This window comes from Aulonocara sp. 'chitande type north' Nkhata Bay, linkage group LG17 (genome assembly GCF_057382095.1).
Source record: "Aulonocara sp. 'chitande type north' Nkhata Bay isolate Kocher_YH1m ecotype deep benthic linkage group LG17, A_spYH_male_GT1.1, whole genome shotgun sequence".
Lineage (NCBI taxonomy): Eukaryota > Metazoa > Chordata > Actinopteri > Cichliformes > Cichlidae > Aulonocara > Aulonocara sp. 'chitande type north' Nkhata Bay.
The window spans coordinates 22202042-22222420 of NC_141360.1; the positions used below are offsets into that span (position 1 = coordinate 22202042).

Consider the following 20379-nt stretch of genomic DNA (forward strand, 5'->3'; position numbering starts at 1 on the left):
AGTACAAATAACAAACAAAACGCAAACAGGAAGTAAGAGAAGTACACTGTTTTTCAATGAAAGAAGGGGAGCAGCTCGACTGTACTTCAGCCTGGTGAATCTCAAAGTTTTATCTTTGTTTGTATTCAGTAGTAAATCACTGCCATCTAAACCAGACGTGGTTTGGAAGGAGACCAGTGGTTACGATAATGAGAACTATCCCACGATTGCCAAGAATCTGTCTCAACACCAGATTCACTGTTTTTGTGTGTGTGTGAGTCCTTCAGTGTTTGTATATTTGTGTGTGTTAGGAAGAGGAAGTCCTCAGGGGAAACGAGGAGAAAAAAGTGTAAGAGCTGCTTAATGTTGGATTATCCGGACGATGGGAACGAGGCTGAATACAGAAATACAAGAAGATACTTCTCTCGCTACCGCCACAGGAACGGCAGCAAAGTTTTATCTTTGTTTGTATTCAGTAGTAAATCACTGCCATCTAAACCAGACGTGGTTTGGAAGGAGACCAGTGGTTACGATAATGGGAACTATCCCACGATTGCCAAGAATCTGTCTCAACACCAGATTCACTGTTTTTGTGTGTGTGTGAGTCCTTCAGTGTTTGTATATTTGTGTGTGTTAGGAAGAGGAAGTCCTCAGGGGAAACGAGGAGAAAAAAGTGTGAGAGCTGCTTAATGTTGGATTATCCGGACGATGGGAACGAGGCTGAATACAGAAATACAAGAAGATACTTCTCTCGCTACCGCCACAGGAACGGCAGCAAAGCACAACACAAAATGTTTGAAAGTAAAACCTAAACTGTGACAGCTTACCAGAGAGCTGCAAAGACGGCAATCCTATCAATCTAAAGGGCTCTGAACAGCTCTACTGTGGAAGGTGACAGGATAAAAAGTGCTAACGGACATTTTAACTCATTCCATAATGAAGACAACCTTCCCTGTACCATTAATGAAGTGTTTTGACACCTCAATAAAGACGTGTTTGATGACCATTAGAACGGTCTCCAGATTTTTCCAAGCCTTGCTGCACAGGCAAAGATCATCTTCAATAACTTCACAAACTCAGTCATTTCGCTCTATCAGTCAGCCCGAAATACGAAACCACTCAGTTCAGAAAAGAGCTTCAAAAGTTATGCAAAAGAACCAAATGTTTATGTGCACATTTACTGTCATGTGTTTTCTATGGAGATCTCTTCTGTAGTCACACTGTGTGGACTCAACTTCAAAGTTTGGAATTAGGCATGCAAAGGTGATGCCTGTGAAGGACTGAATGCAAAAGCCAGTCAAAGCCGGTCTGCAGCAGATAAAGCCCTGGCTACGCGTGCCAGATAGCTAGCTGGATAAGGAGCTGTAGCCTACACCATAACATGATGTATTCTTGCCTAGAAATGGAACTGCACGTCACACTGACGCAACCCACAGGTGTTGTGATTGGTCTATTCAATACTATAGTTTCCTCTGAAGCAATAGTACTGATTTAACTTTTCTTCAAAAGTAAAAAAATCGTTCTTTCTACGAGTTGTTTTTGAGCAAAGCTAGCTGCCCAGTGTCTTCATTTGCTCTCATAATGTCACTAACAGCACATTTCCTCTCTCATTGCAGAAAGATTTTATGTCTTTGCTTTGCCTCTTTCATTTTTATATGTTTTAGATCAGTCATGTGCAATGATGGATACACCAGTAAAGTTGTCTTTTATGTGTTATTGTTCCCTTTATTTAGGTTAAAATTGGCTGGAAGTCTGGAAGGTGTGCAGTGATGAGAAAGAATCAGTACCTACCCTTAAATGTGATAAATCTAGAGTAATGGGTCTGTATTGAGAATGTAAGGAATGGAAAGTAGAGATATTTGTGTTAAAATTTAGCGATAGGAATCAAAAAGATGTCCGAAAAATAAGGAGTCATGTAAAGTACAGATGCCTGAAAACTATAGGTATATACAAAGTACTTGTACTTTGCTATTTTCATATCAGTGTCTATTGGGCCCAAACATTGGTATAAAATGTCTCCATCTTTATATTTGTAATAATACAGCACAAACTTACGATTCATAGCAAATTATGCAGTGAGCTTTTTTGGGCCTCTGCGGGTCCCAGACCTCACTTTGAGAACCGCTGACTTACAGTGCCAGTCTAGCTTCTCAGTCATCCAGGTCAAGGTCATTTAATGGGCTTGACATGAAAGTAAGTGGACTTCTTTTAGGCTCTTGACGATGTTCTACCTCTTATCTAAATGTGGCATCAGAAGTGGAAAAACCTGAGATTTGAAACATCTTCAGGAACTTAAAAGAAGTTCACTTGTTTTCAACTCAAGTTACCACAGGCAGAAGAAAAAAAGACACAAAACATTAAAATAAACATGAAAAAATGTTCATGCCTGTAAAACATGACTGAAGTACATCTTTTACAAAAGCTATGCCAATACACGCTATCTTCTGTATTTGTCTCGATTTCCAGTTTGAACTTTAGTAGTTTGAACTGAAGAATATAAAAAATTCACCACTGTTTTGATTTCTTCTGTTTACGAATGATCTTCTGCAGAGCACAACAAGCAGCCGTAAAATCGTCGTTCACATTTTTTGACCAATTTTTAGAAAAAAAACAAGGGTTGCAAATTTCAGTGCATAAAAGACAAGCGTGTACCTGAAAGCTCGTATGGTGGTGAGACCTTCTGCAGTCTCAGAGAAGTGGCAGAGCAGAGGAAGCTGTGTTGAGTCATCGAGGTCTTGGAGGTCCCTGAGAGGAGGTGTTTTTACAGTATGCATATCACTTCATATGAAATCTCCCATGCACAAGTGTACACATGCATATTACACACTGAATCCTATTTGCATGATGTCCTCTGGTGTACTCATTCAGAATTCATGTTCCCATAAATCATCAAGTTGATGTTTCCTGTTTCCTGCAGTGAGGAGATTCAGCTCACTGCATCTAAATAAACTCCCTGATTTGTTTAGATAGAAAAATTATGCGCTGCAGCTACAACAAATACACTGTGGACATACTTGGAGGCGACTCTGAAATACTTCTGAATGAAGTAGAAGGCCACAGCCAGAGGAACCAAGGCAACCAGGAAAATAGGAGTGATTGAGGCTATGACCCCGATGCCTGACAAACAGAGCAGCGTGGATCTCGTCAAAGATTCCAGCGTTGAAGGAATATGCTACAATGAAAGGAAATGAGGAAGTGGGAGTTCAGTCATGTTTGCTTCCTTCTTTTAGTTTAGCAAAACACAAACAAATCACAACTTCACTTTGACGGCTAACCAGGAATAATAATTAAAACATCTGTTCAGTGCAGCAGTTGTGTACACGCTTCCTCATGGGCCTCGAGTCCATTATCTCTTATGCAAATTCATCAGTTTACCTGGTCGATGATGTTGGTATCAGCTGAGAATCTGTTGAGGATCTGCCCCAAAGGAGTGATGTCAAAGAACCTGTGAAGAGAGGTGTTTAAATAAGGGTTATGTAATCCTGAAGAAAAGAGAGGGAGTCTGCAGAAAGAGCAATAGAAAACTTTCCATCAATTACGAAGACCGATGATGAGCGAAGAACAGCGGGACAAGTGCAGCCACACACACAAAACTCAACTGTTTCCTTAGAGATGCGGCTCAAGTGTGAGGATGGTTCGCCAAAGTCCCCAGTCACACTCAAAAACACACTGTTCAGCGGATCCATCCATCCATTTTACATAATTTCCCCTAGGGATCAATAAAGTATTCTGATTCTGATGATTTTCTACCACTTACAAAAGTGATGTGAGGAAATACAATCAACGCTCCCCTGACTCTCTTCCATTCATCACCACATATTACTCTTCCAACAGCACACTGCGGTGTTTTCCAACCCAGCCCAGAGATAATTCATCCATGTCCTTGCTCCTCCAAGTCTAACATACCCAAAACGCCTGCACAGAAGTGCAAACTAACGTTTGATGCACAGTAGTCTAAATGACTGCACCCTTCACCCCATCGTTAGGGGTGACCCAAGACACCATTCAGGAAAAGCTCAGTTCTGCGTCTTCTAGTGCCAGTCTTATTATTATTATTATTTGGGGCACTTCCTACAGCCATAGTTGAGCCATATGGCACAATGACATAGGTGCTGGATCAAAACCGCCAGCAGATTTATTAAAAAGGTTAATCCACATTTCAAGAAGCTCCCATGTAAAGGCTTCACTCTTTAGGATATTTGTTAGTCTTCAAACTCAGAACGCTAATTAACCAGCAAATGCACAGCTTCACCTCCAGGGTCCATTCTCGCTTCAGCGCAAAAAACCAGCACAGGTTATAAGTAAAATAAAAAATACAACTTTTACACACACATTTACTACCAAGTAAACACATATAGATTAAAAGACTAAGAATTCAGCATGTAAAAGACAAAAACAACTTCCAACAGGTTATAAAAGCAGACGTAGGTTTGCTTAAAAGATTAAATGTGAGCTTCGAGCTTTTTTACAGATGTCTACTCTGGTCTTGTTGCAGTTCTGTTTTATGTACCTGATGGGAGCGTGAATGATCTTGTTGAGGAGGTTGTGGTGCAGGTTGGTGGCTGCAGAAAGACCAAGAAATTCCACAGTGAGGGAGGTGATGAGGCATAAAGTGATTCCAGCCGCGCACAAGATGATGAACACTAGCAGATAGTAGGAGTCCTGCCCCCGGTGACACACAACAAGACAGAAATCACACCATGGAGAAACAAGAGCAACATGTCAGAAACTAATATTATCATTAAATGTTTCTAAAATACAAATAGAGCCACTGTGATGTCACCAACTGGTTTCTGATCTCTGCATTTGTGATTTTTTTAATCATTCAGTTAAAATGTACATTTAATTTGTATATATTTTCCCTTATTATGCTCTCTGCAACATTCAGAGAGTCAACAGGAGATTCAGTTCATAAGTGATTTTAATACATTATCCCAATAAAACCCATTAAAATCCTAATAAAACCAATTACAATCCCAGTAAAACCCATTAAAACCCATGACAGACATATTGTACCTGCACTGCGGTGTTGGTGGGTCTGGTTCCATTAATATACATGTCTGTTCCTGTTTCTGCACTGTTATTGATTTTCGACGTCCAGTTAGCCAACCAGTAATCGATTGCCACAATGACGGAGTGTTTGAGGAGTTTAGAGAAAATCATGAGGAAGACCATGAAGAACCCCCCAGAAGACAGGTAGCACCAGCACACCTGAGAGAGCAGCATGGATCATAGTAAGAAAAGCAGTAGTCACTGGTTATTTGGTCGGTCAAACTTGTTATTCCTCTAAAAAAATAGTAGCAGGTAACTAACACTACACCAAACAACTGCCCAGTAAACTAGCTGAGGTTATTTTTCTTTTGTGGCAGTTAATGTTGTTGCTAACAACACTTTAAATCACAAGAAAATGTCATTGTGCAGATGAGTGGATTACCTTCCACGGGATCTTTGACCTTCTGTTGGCGGTCGTGGAAAAGTTGTCATCGTCTTCCTCCTCGGCTTCTTCTTCTGTTAGAATAAAATCCCATTTAGAAGATATCATTTTTATTTTAAGGTGATTATAAATTAACCATTTTAATCATCACAGATGGTATTGAAGATGCCATGGTGCTAATTAGTGATAAGTTACATTCAATTAAAATACTAGAAGGACTTTTGAGTACTAACATGTTTCCTACAGTAAATCTAGAATATTTTGGAGAAACAAGCACTCCACCAAACTTTGACAATGAACCCTAAGATGGCACTATGTCTATGTGTCATCATGTCTTTTCAGGAGGAAACTCTGACAACATGACTCAACCAGTTACACTGAAAAGGAATCTGTCACCTTCATCTTCATCATCTATTTGGTTCTTGGCCTCTCTGGAGTAGAAAGCTCTCCTCAGCGTCTTCCGCTCAAGTGTTGTTTGACTGTCCTGCTGAATGTCCTACACACCGGAGGAGTGGATATAATAGGAGAAACATTAGAGTAGACAGAAAGCTTTACTAAACACTTAGACAGCTGCAGATTTATACCGTACCTTCTCCAGCCCTTGATCCTGCCTGTTCATCAGGGTTTTCCAGTGGTCATAAAGTTCAATGTCATGAGTCTGAATGTCCTTCAGAGTTCCCTCTCGCAGGACTGTACCATCCTTCATTGCTATAATCTGGACAAAACACACAATATAATGTTAAGGCTCAATGAAAACTGAATTTATGACATGTATTTTCCTGCAAACAGAAGGCCCTACCCAGTCTGCATGTATAAGATATTGCAGTTTGTGGGTCACGAGGACCACGGTTCGTTTATCATCCTGCAGAAATTTAAGGATTCCTTCTTGCATCAAATGATCACTGAGGTGGATGTCGAGTGCTGAGAATGGATCATCCTGCAAGATTTAAGAGAGAAGCATGGATATCAGTTAATCTGACAAACGAATGACTTTCTCAATCTGAAATGCTTTTATACGTATTCACTTTTAAAAATGTTTAGTCCTGAATACGTATGTAATCAACTGGTTTAAACTAACATTTGTAACACTGACACATATGTCTTCTGCTCTGTCATGTTTCACTCTCATAAGTGAATACCTGGAGGATCACATTTTGTGAGAAGTATTTATGATCATAAAAGACTTTCAAATTGAGTTTATTTTCAAATGAAAAGCAAATCTGATGTATATCAGATTTATGACAGACAAAGCCTTAATTAGAGATGTGGTGGATAAAAGTCTCTTGAGTATAAACAATAGTCTATATCTTAATGCTCAAACCCTTACTTAGAAAAGTCTATTTTGTACTATCTGTACAAATTACCATTGATTGTTTTTTCTTTTTTTTAAAAAAATTGCCATGAGAAAAGTTTTTTAAAAATCAAACAGAAAGATTCTAACCTGAAAATGAATCCAACAGGAAGTGCAAGAATATGCAGTTCCTCAAATGGCTTGCTCCATACACTATGCTAACTTTAAAGCTAGTTGAGAGGTGTCATATTTTTTGGCAAGTACTGTAAAAAGTCACTGGTTTGCTTCTGGCTGAAGGCACAAATCCCCTTTGGGGTTATATCTGCAAAGGCATTTTTGGGGGCTACCTGCTTTGGTAACCCCTTGTGACAAGGGAGCACCTAAAAGTAGCTGTGGAGTCACAAAAGACGATTTTGGTTTCTGTGGAGAGTTTCTCTCTTTATGATAGCTGGACAAAAACTCTCCAATTGAAATTCAGTCTTTAAATTTCCATTACGAGGGGAGAGACTACTTTGACTGCCAAGTAGCTTTGGCTGCCGCCTTGTCCACTTGTTAGCTTTTATTAGCATGTATCTATGTTGGCTGGATGAATCTGTGATGTCAAAAGGTCATCACTTCAAGCTTTTGGAAACCAAAATGTTGACTGTCAGTTTGTTCAATTCGAGGCTTCAAAACAGAAGGTCCTGGACCAGTGGGAGATCTCACGTCTGTACATTTTTTATGTACAGTCTATTTTCAGTCTATTTATGTACAGCATTTCCTTGCAACACTGGACATGGAATAATCTGCAGAAGTGTAAAGTGTGCATGTTAGTCCCCATAGGGAAATAGTTCCTCTGCATTTAACCCATTCACCCAGTGAAGCAGTGGGCAGCCACCAGTGCAGCGCCCGGGGAGCAGTGTGTAGGGACGGTACCTTGCTCAGGGGTACATCAGGGTAGCCGTTCAGTGGAGTCGAACCCCCGACCTTCCGATCATGGGGCCACCACTCTACCTACTGAGCTATCCCTGCCCAAAGATTAAACCTAAGCAAGCTTTCAGTTTCCATCATAAGGAATGCTGTAAAGGAGGCATGTGGAGGCAGGTAGGTATTAGTATATTGTACATCATGATGTAGATGTTGTACTTTTGTTGTATTTTTTATATAAATTCGGTTTGCATGGCTCCTCTTGTGGAAAATACGTTTAATCTCCCTTAGACTTCCTGGTTAAATAAAGGTAAATCCGTAAATAGATATTTATACTTTATGAAACAATGGAAAAAACTGTAATGTGAAATTTCCAAGCAGAAATGATTAGTTGCACCATGTAAAAGTTAGTAAATTCTCCCTGTGTCTCTGTACTACCTGTTCTACCTGATTTCTGAGATAATTTTGATTATATCCAGCTCTTCATCACAACTTAAACTCCTCGGGATAACAGCCAGATGTCCATTAATCTTTGTGCTAACAGGACGGCGGATGCTATAATGTGTTTTATACTGTGTTAATGAAGCCTGTGTTATGGCTGTGGGATGTGGGAGTGTATGACGCATATATTCCAGCCCTGATATCAGATATGAACAGCACAAAAGAAAAACATTCCCTCCTCATTATACATTTCATTTTTTTCTTAACCATCGTAGACATTACAAAGGGTCATGAGTGTATAAAAGAATTCCACTGATGGATTTTAATGAGGAATGTATGCTTGCTAATGGACTAAAAATCGAGGTGGCAGCAGGAAATTACACAACTACTCAGCCAGATAAACAAATGACAGCATTCACTGTCATTATCCCAACGGCCACAATGTACTGTGTGTCACATAATACATCACTGCATGATACATTTAATTATATAAAAAAGGGAAGATTAGAATACTACAGAACTTAATCTTGTAAAGAAATGGCATTATCTAATTTGGCTACAAATTAGGAGTAAAAGTCTTTATTTTACATTAAAAAAAATTCTAATTGCACATTGTAAAAAAGAAAAAAAGACAGAACTCAGAAGAGTTTCCAATGTTTTGAACATTAAAAAGAAAGTTTAAGGGAATTTTAAGCTTACCAAGAAGACGATGTTGGTGTTTTGGTACAAAGCTCTGGCCACACAGATTCTCTGCCTCTGCCCTCCACTCAGGTTGATGCCCTGACACAGAAACAGATAAATTAAATCCCTTCATGTGATTATTTTGTTTTTTTTTAAGGCAAATTAAAAACTTGCATACTCTCTCTCCAATCTCAGTCTGGTCTCCGAATGGCAGCAGGTCAATGTCTGGCTGCAGAGAGCAGGCGTCAATCACTGCTTTGTACCTGAAAAACACCCATGAACATGTCAGGAAAGCTCTCAATGTGAACACAAAGCACCGCTGAGGTGAGCTGTAACTGTGAGCTGTGGGGTTCTCACCGCTGTTTGTTGAATGGACTACCGAAGGTGATGTTTTCCTCCACAGTAGCGTTGAGCAGCCAGGACTTCTGGGCAGCGTAGGCAACAGAGTTTCTGTTCTTGCTGTGTGCACCACAGGAAATAGAGGCAAACAGATACTAGGTAAAAAAATGCAGGTCATGCATCCATAAAGCTTTAAAGAGCAGAAATACTGATCCACCTTCACAGCAATGTTGCTTACAGTTCAGCATCCTTATGATTGTTAAAGTATTTAGTTATTAATATAATAAGTCATTCACTAAGGAAAAGCTAACCTAAAAAAAGTAAAGCAATATTGTTTCTTGAACAAATAAAAATACTAGTGTTTAATTCCAACATTACGTTTTAAATATAAATTTTTAAGTTTAATCTGGGAATTTCTTTTTGTTCTCTAAAACCTCTCCATTGAATTCAGCACCATAATACAACATTGCAGCTTTATTTACAGTTATCAGTATGTAGCTTTTTGCTGTATCTAAAGGCTAAAGCTAACATAAGATCAGTACTCCTGTTCTGATCAGCTTTATGAAAGTGGGACCCAAACATAAAAACAAAAACAAAACGAGGAGGAAGAGAGGGAGGATTATGTTTGTAAATCTGTCAAACTCCACTGCAATGTAAAAACAACTTGTGAGATATGAGGGATAAATATGAAGGTCATGGATGAGGTTAATGATGAGCTGCAAATTATCAACAGTTAATAATGATAAAAAACAACATGACATCATCTACAGCAACACAATCATGAATACAAACATCAACACGTCAAAAACCACTGCTGGGAGTCTGAGCTGAGACCCGCTCTGGTGTGAAGTCGTTAATGAGGTCAGAGAGCTGTGATGATGACAGTTTTCTAATATTTTGTCTCTAAAAGTTGTTTTTTTCTCGTCCATATCTGGCTGTATAGTAAGTAATATATATAAACGTTTAGGATACCCGAATTCAGCCATTTCTCAGAACTGTACTGTCTTAAATTGTGCATATTCAGAGGTATAGATGAAATACAGGGAGTGCAGAATTATTAGGCAAATGAGTATTTGCTAAACCTAAACCACTATTAAAATAATTATTTCCGCTTATTGTAAGCAGCACGGTGGCACGGTGGTTAGCACTGTTATCGCACAGCAAGAAGGTCCTGAGTTCAATTCCACCATCAGGCCGGGGTCTTTCTGTGTGGAGTTTGCATGTTCTCCCCAGGGTGTACCCCGCCTCTCGCCCTATGACAGCTGGGATAGGCTCCAGCGCCCCCCGCGACCCTGAAAAGGATAAGCGGAAGCGAATGGATGGATGAGTATTTTGTCCACATCATCCTCTTCATGCATGTTGTCTTACTCCAAGCTGTATAGGCTCGAAAGCCTACTACCAATTAAGCATATTAGGTGATGTGCATCGCTGTAATGAGAAGGGGTGTGGTCTAATGACATCAACACCCTATATCAGGTGTGCATAATTATTAGGCAACGTCCTTTCCTTTGGCAAAATGGGTCAAAAGAAGGACTTGACAGGCTCAGAAAAGTCAAAAATAGTGAGATATCTTGCAGAGGGATGCAGCAGTCTCAAAATTGCAGAGCTTCTGAAGCGTGATCATCGAACAATCAAGCGTTTCATTCAAAATAGTCAACAGGGTCGCAAGAAGCGTGTGGAAAAACCAAGGCGCAAAATAACTGCCCATGAACTGAGAAAAGTCAAGCGTGCAGCTGCCAAGATGCCACTTGCCACCAGTTTGGCCATATTTCAGAGCTGCAACATCACTGGAGTGCCCAAAAGCACAAGGTGTGCAATACTCAGAGACATGGCCAAGGTAAGAAAGGCTGAAAGACGACCACGACTGAACAAGACACACAAGCTGAAACGTCAAGACTGGGCCAAGAAATATCTCAAGACTGGTTTTTCTAAGGTTTTATGGACTGATGAAATGAGAGTGAGTCTTGATGGGCCAGATGGATGGGCCCGTGGCTGGATTGGTAAAGGGCAGAGAGCTCCAGTCCGACTCAGACGCCAGCAAGGTGGAGGTGGAGTACTGGTTTGGGCTGGTATCATCAAAGATGAGCTTGTGGGGCCTTTTCGGGTTGAGGATGGAGTCAAGCTCAACTCCCAGTCCTACTGCCAGTTTCTGGAAGACACCTTCTTCAAGCAGTGGTACAGGAAGAAGTCTGCATCCTTCAAGAAAAACATGATTTTCATGCAGGACAATGCTCCATCACACGCGTCCAAGTACTCCACAGCGTGGCTGGCAAGAAAGGGTATAAAAGAAGAAAAACTAATGACATGGCCACCTTGTTCACCTGATCTGAACCCCATTGAGAACCTGTGGTCCATCATCAAATGTGAGATTTACAAGGAGGGAAAACAGTACACCTCTCTGAACAGTGTCTGGGAGGCTGTGGTTGCTGCTGCACGCAATGTTGATGGTGAACAGATCAAAACACTGACAGAATCCATGGATGGCAGGCTTTTGAGTGTCCTTGCAAAGAAAGGTGGCTATATTGGTCACTGATTTGTTGTTGTTTTGTTTTTGAATGTCAGAAATGTATATTTGTGAATGTGGAGATGTTATATTGGTTTCACTGGTAAAAATAAATAATTGAAATGGGTATATATTTGTTTTTTGTTAAGTTGCCTAATAATTATGCACAGTAATAGTCACCTGCACACACAGATATCCCCCTAAAATAGCTAAAACTAAAAACAAACTAGAAACTACTTCCAAAAACATTCAGCTTTGATATTAATGAGTTTTTTGGGTTCATTGAGAACATGGTTGTTGTTCAATAATAAAAATTATTCCTCAAAAATACAACTTGCCTAATAATTCTGCACTCCCTGTATAGACCCTGTTAGAAAGTCTATTATACAGCTGGCTCCTTGAGGTGGCAGTGTAAGGAGTCTTTGGGTGCTGCTTAGGCTTAATTACTGATTGTCTACATGTGATGAGGTGTTGGTTAAGGGGTGCCTGAGGTTGTCTAAGAGGGAACAATACATCTTTGCTCCCAGTTGCTGATTTCATCTTAAACTTAGTAATTGATGGGATTATGTAAAGCAAATAATCCCAGTATATGCTGTTGTACGTCCAAAACTGGAAACACCATTCAAAGCCTGAAAATGAAAGTCACCAGTGTGCAAACATTTCTAGTTTTTGCATACCATTTTTTAATTATCTAACAATTTGTCAAAAAAATCCCATTTCTCATCTAATTTTTTCATATTTATGGTTGGGGTATCCTTCAGCTGTGGTTTTTCTTTCGCTGGCCTTGTTCCTCTGACACAGGTTTGTTGTTAAAACTTTAAATCAACTAGCAAGGTTATAAGTCTAATACTTTTATTTATTTTTATGATCTAGATTTTACAAAATTCACAAAATGCTTCGCCCATTTGAGGGAATGAGAAGGCTCCAGTGGACTAATTAACAGACAAAAAAAAGGGGGAAAAGTTCTAATTAAAATTTTCTTTTGAACCTGTTGGCATGCCTACAATTTTTATTCTATAACCATCATATTACCCTCAAATCATAAGAAAATTAATCTTCTTACCAACAAAGTCTTCCTCAAAGTCACCACATGTATATTTTTCGATCTGAAGCCATTAGATTGAGAGGTCTGTCATCCAACTGCCACTGTCAACAAACCGCTATTATAAATAAACTTTTTTGGAGAAAAAAAGTAATAAAGTGGCCAGCTCCCGTTTTCTTATTTGGTGCTATCTTCTAGCAGAAATATCGCAATTGCATCAGAAAGTCTGTTTATAGTCTGTTTATTTGTTTGTTTGGTTTTTGTTTGTTTTTTTGAATGGGGGGGTCCAATGACTCCCAGCAATAAAAACAAAAACAACAGACGGCACGTGAACAAAAAGCAACACAATGAGCAGAACACTCTCTGAAGGCTGACGGTCCTGAACACACACAATATGACCTGATGTAGCAAAATCATTTAAGAAAGAAAGAATAAACCAATAAGTGATCCATCTGTGGTTCCTCATTAAGCTGCTGTCTTACTGAACTTGGTTCAGGTTTAACTTCAATCACATTTCAAGTCCTCATAAGCATTAGATAAAGAAAATCTCTGTATTTAAAAAGTTAAAATAATGAAACGCTTACTGGACGTTTTACCTCTTTACAAAACAAAAGAAAAAATCAATAAAAGTAAAATAATGTTGCATTAATAAACTGGCAACCTTGCATTGCTTTTTAATTTCAGTATTATAAGCTGTGTATTCACTAAAGAATTATGGTTTTTGTCTATGACTAACACTATATAATATTTATTTATATAGGTATAGAAAAGACAGCTTATATATATGTGTTCAAGAACAACAACCTGGCTATTTGCAAAATGGCAACTTCTTCTGAGGCACAGTAACACTGACAAATGGGGTTAAAACTGAAAGAGGAGGAGAAGCAGAGGAGAAAGAAGAGGAGGTGAGACTGAGGGGTCAAAGGGTCACATCATTCTGAGGTCGAGACCAGAAGAAGAGCGAGTACCTCCTGATGTCTTCGTCAGACTCCTCTGCCTCTGACCAACTGTCAAAGTCAGTGTGTTAGAATTAGCCTGCTGCCGTCCACTGCATGTATATTTGCGCTTACGTGTGAACACAAGGACAAGACCACCGCAACAAAAGCAAAGCGATAACAAAACACAAAAGATGAGCTGCTGCTTCGCTTTTTAAGGAGGAAAACCAAAAGCACGAAGAAGAAAAAAACATGAAAACAAATGGAAGAGTCATGTCAAACCCCAGCCTGCCAGCTGTTAACTGAATTAACCTTCCCACCCAGAAAAGAAGGGCTGTGTAAGTGATGCAGTCATTGTCTGTCTGTGATAATTAGGTTTTGTGGCTTCCTCGACAATGAGGTCGTGTATTTTCTGCGACTGAGAGTGTGCTTGTGTAAGAATCATATCCCAGCTTAAACGAGCACAGGCATAAACAGAAGAGCCTTCAACAAACAGAGAATCTTCAATCCAACTGCTAAATCAAGCCTATTTACAGAAGGACGTGCAGCATCAAATACGCCCCGACTGCACTTTAAAAAGTATCCAGCCCTCACTCTCCGCTCATGCTAATTTAAGCTCAGAGACATTTTCAGTGTTACTTTAAGGATGTACTGTTTCTTGTTCTCCAGCTCCAGTACTATTGGAGGACTGGTAATAGAGTTAGTAGAGTAGAGTTGAAAGGTTTACATTTCAAAAATTACATGGTTGTCAAAAGTCATACACAAAAGTCAGCTAATATATTTAAAAATAGTGAGTGAGAATCTGGCAAGAGGAGTGCTAGAACAAAGAAAAACAGTGCAACACTGTATAAGCCTATAGAATAATGACGTGTTCAGTTTAATCAAAATCATTGATTGATGTAATAAATATGCATAGATGAGCAAATAGTCTTTTCTGTTTCTTGCATGTCAATGAATATTCGATTTTACTGTTACATCTACAGTTTAACAAGACATGAAAAATGAGTAAAACCAAATTAGCTTTGAAAAAAAGAGAAAAGTTTAAAAGCATCATGTGTAGAGAGGCTGCAGAGAGGACAGCATTTATACTTCTGAGTTTCGTACGTGGTGTGTGTTATTTATTATGTTTGTTTTATTTTAAACAGCTGTAAGAAACTAAATAACACATAAATTATCTTCTCTTGCAATTAGTTTCTCAATATGTAACACTGTAATGTAACAATTTAATATTTTTAGATTAGTCTTATGACATTACAAAAACATTACAACAGCGGCAAGAGTTACGCAAGTTTCAGACCCTTCTCAGATGGTTTGGTCACTCTAAGAGCTTTCAGTGTGTTAAACTTCTGTACTGGTTCTCTTGGCTCATGGAAATCAGTTTAACCACTGAATAACATAAAGTAATCGATCCATCAGGCATGTGTTACGACGATACAGTCTGAATGTTGTAGCTATCCTGCTACAACATTCAGACTGATTAATGTCTCTGCATCAAAGCAGAACCAAACAGTGAATGTCCCATTCCTCTGAGGCCATCATCAGCCAAGAGCATCAGACATCCTAATGTAAGGATAAAAATTGTGTTCCTTCAACATTTGAGAGAAATATGAATGTACTGATAATTATGTGGCTTCCACAGATCTCCAATATTAACCTCACTCTCCAACTTCAGGCTAAACCTCAGTGCTGCCACTCAGTACAAACGTGCAGCAGATTTTAGAGTAAAAACTCTCAATGACAGCTGTGCATGTCCACGTTGTTCTTTTCCGAATTTCAGTGCAATTTTGCACTAACTCAGCAAACACCAGATAGAAAGTGTCCTTGGTAAACTCAGAAACTGCTTTACCTGATATCAGCACTGGTTTCTGTAGGGCTCGTGAACCACAGCCGATCACACCTTCAGATTACTTCCTAATGCGATTTACTTACTTAACCTTCATAACACACGGTGAGCAATAAAAAAAAATCATCCAAACTGCTAAATGTAAACGTTGAAAGGCATAAAAAATGATATGGAATGATTTGTAACCTCTTTATATTAAACTGATGGGGAAATGCTGTGCTCAGTGAGCAGTGAAAGATGGCAGTTACCTTTTTGGGTGTAATAAAAAATTATGACTAATAAACTAATTTAACACCAAGAAGATACTCATGCTTTTGCCAATATACCCCTTTAAAATAACATGAGGGTATGCAAGTGAGAAAATAGTACCTATTTTCAAGCCTGAGTATTTACAGTCTGTGTTTAAATGACTGTAGACCAGAGAGAAGGTACCTTATGTTCCCCTCGTGGATCACCTCACAATCAGGCTGCCTGATATGGCAAGAAAGCAGAAGGTAAAGGGAAAGAAACCACACACACACACACACACACACACACAACCACACACACACACTGGTTAGTGTGCAAAGACAATATAAGAACATAAAGACAGATATATAGGCGATAGAAATTCAAAAATCCTCTAAAAAAAAAGCAACTGAAACTTGAATTACAGAAAGAAAATGAGTCGTAGTCACAGGACAGTTGTCTAATATGACGGCGCACACTGCAGACACCTACAGCAACCTTTTGTTTCCATTTCCAGCTTCACATTGCACATTAAAAATCTGTGTATGAATGTCATGGTATTTGGGGATTTTTAAATGACTTCTTTAATTTCTTTAATGACTTTAGTTGTGGTCAATCATGGTCAATGAGAAGTTAACAGGCCTAAACTTCTGACCACAGCTCTACATAAACACTTATGTTTATTCAAGTAACCTCCCAATTTTAACACTGTGGGTGAAACTCCTGAGTGAACCACTAAAAGTGTGAAACTGTCAGGACATTGAGAAAAACTGATCACAATTATGGAAGCAACTGAGATGTTACAAATGACCAGTGTTATCTCAGAACTTCTCTTCAATTAGCATAAGACACAGTAGAAACCAGGAAGTCCTTTCCTCTAATAATAAAATGTCCAGAGACGACAAACACAGCTGACCTCTATGTGTCGTAGAAATGGCTCATTCCTGAAAGTGAAAGCAGAATCACCTTCAGGCTTTGAGGCTATGAGATCTGCTTATTACCAAATATCCTCCTCGTAATTGATTCAGCCAGTGTCATTTGGTGTTTGTGAGGCTGAAGAACCAGTTTGTCTTTTGCAGTTTAATTAAATAATAAAATGAATGAAAGCATCTTTGGTGTAACTCAATATCCCCCATATTTTAGCGAATGAATGGCAATTACATTAAACTCGGGGAGAACATAATGCTTTTAAACATCATAGTTTGACTGTAACTGAGTCGTCCATAATTGATTTTATAAATGGAAAGCTTTCCAGAGGAGAAGCTGACAGATCCCAGATGACCACGAGAGCGGCAAATTAAATGACAGTGAATGTCGCTGCTGGACGTTTGACACTAACGAGCCAGTAATTGATTCTTCTCGTTACTGTCAGCATTACTCTGTGCACAGACAAGAGATTATTAGTTTACATTTGTTCCCAATCATGGTCATGAAGACGTACTATATGCGGCCAGATGTGTAAAATAAAAATGGCGTGAAACAAAAACACCTGAAAGTACTTAACTGTTTGACTAAACAAAATAAAATGAGAAATATGAGATTATCATTCTGATACATAAAAAAAAATTAAAAGGTTTATACACATAGAAACACATAGAAAGAACAGAAGAAATTTCAAATATCATCATATACAAAATACAAAGCTTTTAGAACATGGGTTCCACTTCCTCTATTTAATTATTTGCAGCACACCAAAACAGCTACTGTATTTATTTATTATTAATCCACCAGCTTTGGATCCTCTGTTACATTTAACAGATTCTTGCATATTAGATACTAAGTACTTATAAAATATTTTCTTACTTGCTCCAGTAGACTCCCCCCTCGATGGCTTGCATTTCTCCAAGCATGGCCAGCAGCAGGGAGGATTTCCCACAACCCACCTGGCCCACGATCATTGTCAGCTGACCTGAGATAGAATGAAATGAAAAAGGTGGTGATGGTAAACTAGCTAGAAACTCAGTTAATCTCCTAAAGCCACCATTTCACTGGTGGCCCACATGGAGAAAGGATTAGGTGTTCTTTTAGCCACATGCTAAACAGACTCTTTGCAGTCACGTAACAAACTAAAAAAAAACTTTACTGCTTCCATGGCAGTTAAGAGGGTAAGTATGAGCCAGGTTTAGCTAATGAAAAGTAGATGTTGTGATAGTTTGCTGGTGCGTGTTAACACAATGCCAAAATCTTCCCAGGAGGGGACATCTCAGAAAATTCAAACTATGCAATACTCAGAGAAATTCCAAAAAATCAAAGACCTACATCTCAAACTCTGCAGGCCTTAGTTAAAATTCATGACAAAACAATCAGCCAAATACTGAAGAGGCATGGTGGTCTGGAATGGTTGCAATGTTACATCTGAACAAACAATGTGGAGATGTTTGGACATAATGCACAGCACCACAGCATGTCAGCGCATACACTTCATACCAGCACCTTGCACTTACTGAGTCAACCATGAAATCTTCTGTATGCAAAAGTATTGTAGAGTCAAATGTGAGGCCATGTGTCCGACAGCTAAAGTTTGCACCAATGAAAGTCACCCTGACTGAAATCCCACCCTACAAGCTTTTGAATCATGCAGTGTACTTAGTACTTCGTTTTTCAGATGACTGCATAGAGTTATGTGAAAGCTTCATTTTTCCACGATTGCAGACGATGAAGTGTAACACCTGTTTTAAAAACAAGTTGGGAGGCTGTGGAAAATCTAAATGACAACAATGATTTTCAAATCTCACAGATGTTATTCACAACTGCGCATAGAAAACAAATTGAGTTTAGACTGAGAAAATGTACGATCGATGGCAGCAACAGGTCTGGAACTGATTCTCAGATTAAGATTCATACGTTTGACGATTACATTTTTCAGATGAAAGATTTTTAATTTGGGGGTAGTTGTATAAAAGGGGGGTGGGCGTGACCTGAACCCAAACCTAACCTTGCCTTTAACTCTAGCTAAATTTATCTGGTGGATGCTACTTTATTACAGAGTAAGGCACACTGTAACCTTTTAATATTTAAATATTCATGATTCTGTAAGAAGACTATATGTCATAAGATGTTTCAATAACTTGAAAATTGTATGTTAATGAGAATCTGAGGCATTAAATGTGGAGGGCAGGTTAACCATTTAGAAACCCCGCTACTTACTGACATCAACAATACACCCCGCTCATAATCTCTCAGATAACAATCAAGGTAATCTATAAATATGATTACAAGAAACTTTCAGACAAAACCAGTCAAACTAAGCTTAAAAGGAGCTCAGATCTACTATTTGTTTATTATTCCTTATCCCCTAAATGCAAGCAGCCACTGTGAGCTGAAAGTCTGTAATGACTCTAAAACAAACTGAAAAACGCACAAACATAACACTCCAGTTACTCCGAACAACATTACACCAGCACTTGGCAGGACAACAAATCCTGGTTGTCTTAGTAGTAGCATGACTGGGATGGCAAGCAAGTCACTTCTCGAGGGAAACTGCGTGTGTGTCCGTCTGTGTGCGTGTAAGACATACTATACAGTCCATTTGTTAACAGCTTCATCAACATGGTCTCCTGACACTCAGTGTTTCAGTTACAGGAGTGCAGAATTACCGCAGCTCTCGGTGTAACAGCAGCGTCATGTATACTAAAACAGTGTTTGTCACACTGAAACAGTAAAGAAAAAAGATAAGCTCAAAACTTCCTGTGATCTTAAATCTCAAAAACTAGATTTTAAAACAAGAAGAGAAACGTTACAGCGAACAGAGCCACCATAAGAAAGTGAAAGGCAGCAGATGTATTAAAATACGCAATGATATGAGTGAGATCCTTCCCTGTGGATGTATGCTTCTAAATTTAAAACACTTGGCAGAGTCAGTATCTGGCTGTGATTGCATGTATTTATTTAAACACTGATACTGCTTTAATACACAAAGCAGCATTTAATGTTATAAAGTTCTTAACAAATTTTAGACCGCCACCGAATATAAGGTTTGTGACAAAACCAACCTAAATTTACAGTTTCTCTAATGGTTAATCCACCAGTGTGCACCAACTCTTTAATCAAAATGATATTTTTAATGGTAAAAATAGGTCATGTTGATCATTTTTTTCATATTTACAGTTTTAATTTTTTTAAAGCAAAAAAGTTTGTCACATTTTTAAAAAAATGAATAAATGTAACAATAATATTTTTTTTCCTTCTTAAATTAACCTGAACAGAAAAATTAATTTCATCGGTGAAATGGTATGCCAGCTTAAATGTGGGTATAAAAACATAAATTCAGTATTATTTGTCTAACACATAACAACATAATGTTTACCTATAGATTTCTGAAATATTTGTGTTTTCCTGTTTACATGACAGGTGGTCTAATACATTTGTTAAGCACCGTATATCATATAAAAACAAGTGTTTTTATATAGCAAATTCTAAAAGAACTGGGTCTGACAAATATCCACATTACAAAACATTAAAGAGAAAATATGATACACATCAAATATGAATATGTAACCAAAATATTAGTAAAATAAAAGAAAGTAAAAATCAAATGCTAAAATATTAAACACCTACCAGCCATTTGGCTGGAAGGTGGGTTTTAAAGGTAGAAAAGCCAAATGGCTGCTCTCTGGGACTCTAATTAAGGCTAAATTATGCTTGTAGCCTATAAAGTGATATATATAAAATAAAACAGGTCCCAAAAACAGAACTTTGAGGTACACCAAATCTAACTGTTGAAGAACAAACCTCAAATGTCACGACATCTAAGAGAA

The 20379-nt window shown here is 38.5% G+C and overlaps 1 protein-coding gene across 6 annotated transcripts in view; it reads right to left on the minus strand.

Annotated features, from left to right (window-relative positions):
• The window catches only part of abcc9 (ATP-binding cassette, sub-family C (CFTR/MRP), member 9), an 85177-nt gene that overhangs the window by 25901 nt on the left and 38897 nt on the right, over positions 1-20379 (minus strand). For 3 of the 6 annotated variants that reach the window (XR_015125798.1, XR_015125797.1, XM_086269697.1), the window contains 15 exons: positions 17426-17531; positions 15827-15865; positions 13585-13623; positions 9090-9191; positions 8911-8995; positions 8751-8831; positions 6213-6350; positions 6003-6128; positions 5810-5909; positions 5414-5487; positions 4996-5190; positions 4490-4641; positions 3355-3424; positions 2994-3151; positions 2632-2724 (listed from right to left, as the gene is read on the minus strand). Coding sequence is in view for 3 of the 6 variants with exons in the window: in XM_086269697.1 (XP_086125823.1) it covers positions 2632-2724; positions 2994-3151; positions 3355-3424; positions 4490-4641; positions 4996-5190; positions 5414-5487; positions 5810-5909; positions 6003-6128; positions 6213-6350; positions 8751-8831; positions 8911-8995; positions 9090-9191; positions 13585-13623; positions 15827-15865; positions 17426-17531 (1558 nt within the window). In the remaining 3 variants the exon portion in view is untranslated. The remainder of the gene's footprint in view (positions 1-2631; positions 2725-2993; positions 3152-3354; positions 3425-4489; positions 4642-4995; positions 5191-5413; positions 5488-5809; positions 5910-6002; positions 6129-6212; positions 6351-8750; positions 8832-8910; positions 8996-9089; positions 9192-13584; positions 13624-15826; positions 15866-17425; positions 17532-20379) is intronic. The other 3 variants (XR_015125799.1, XM_086269698.1, XM_086269699.1) reach the window with 2 other exon arrangements.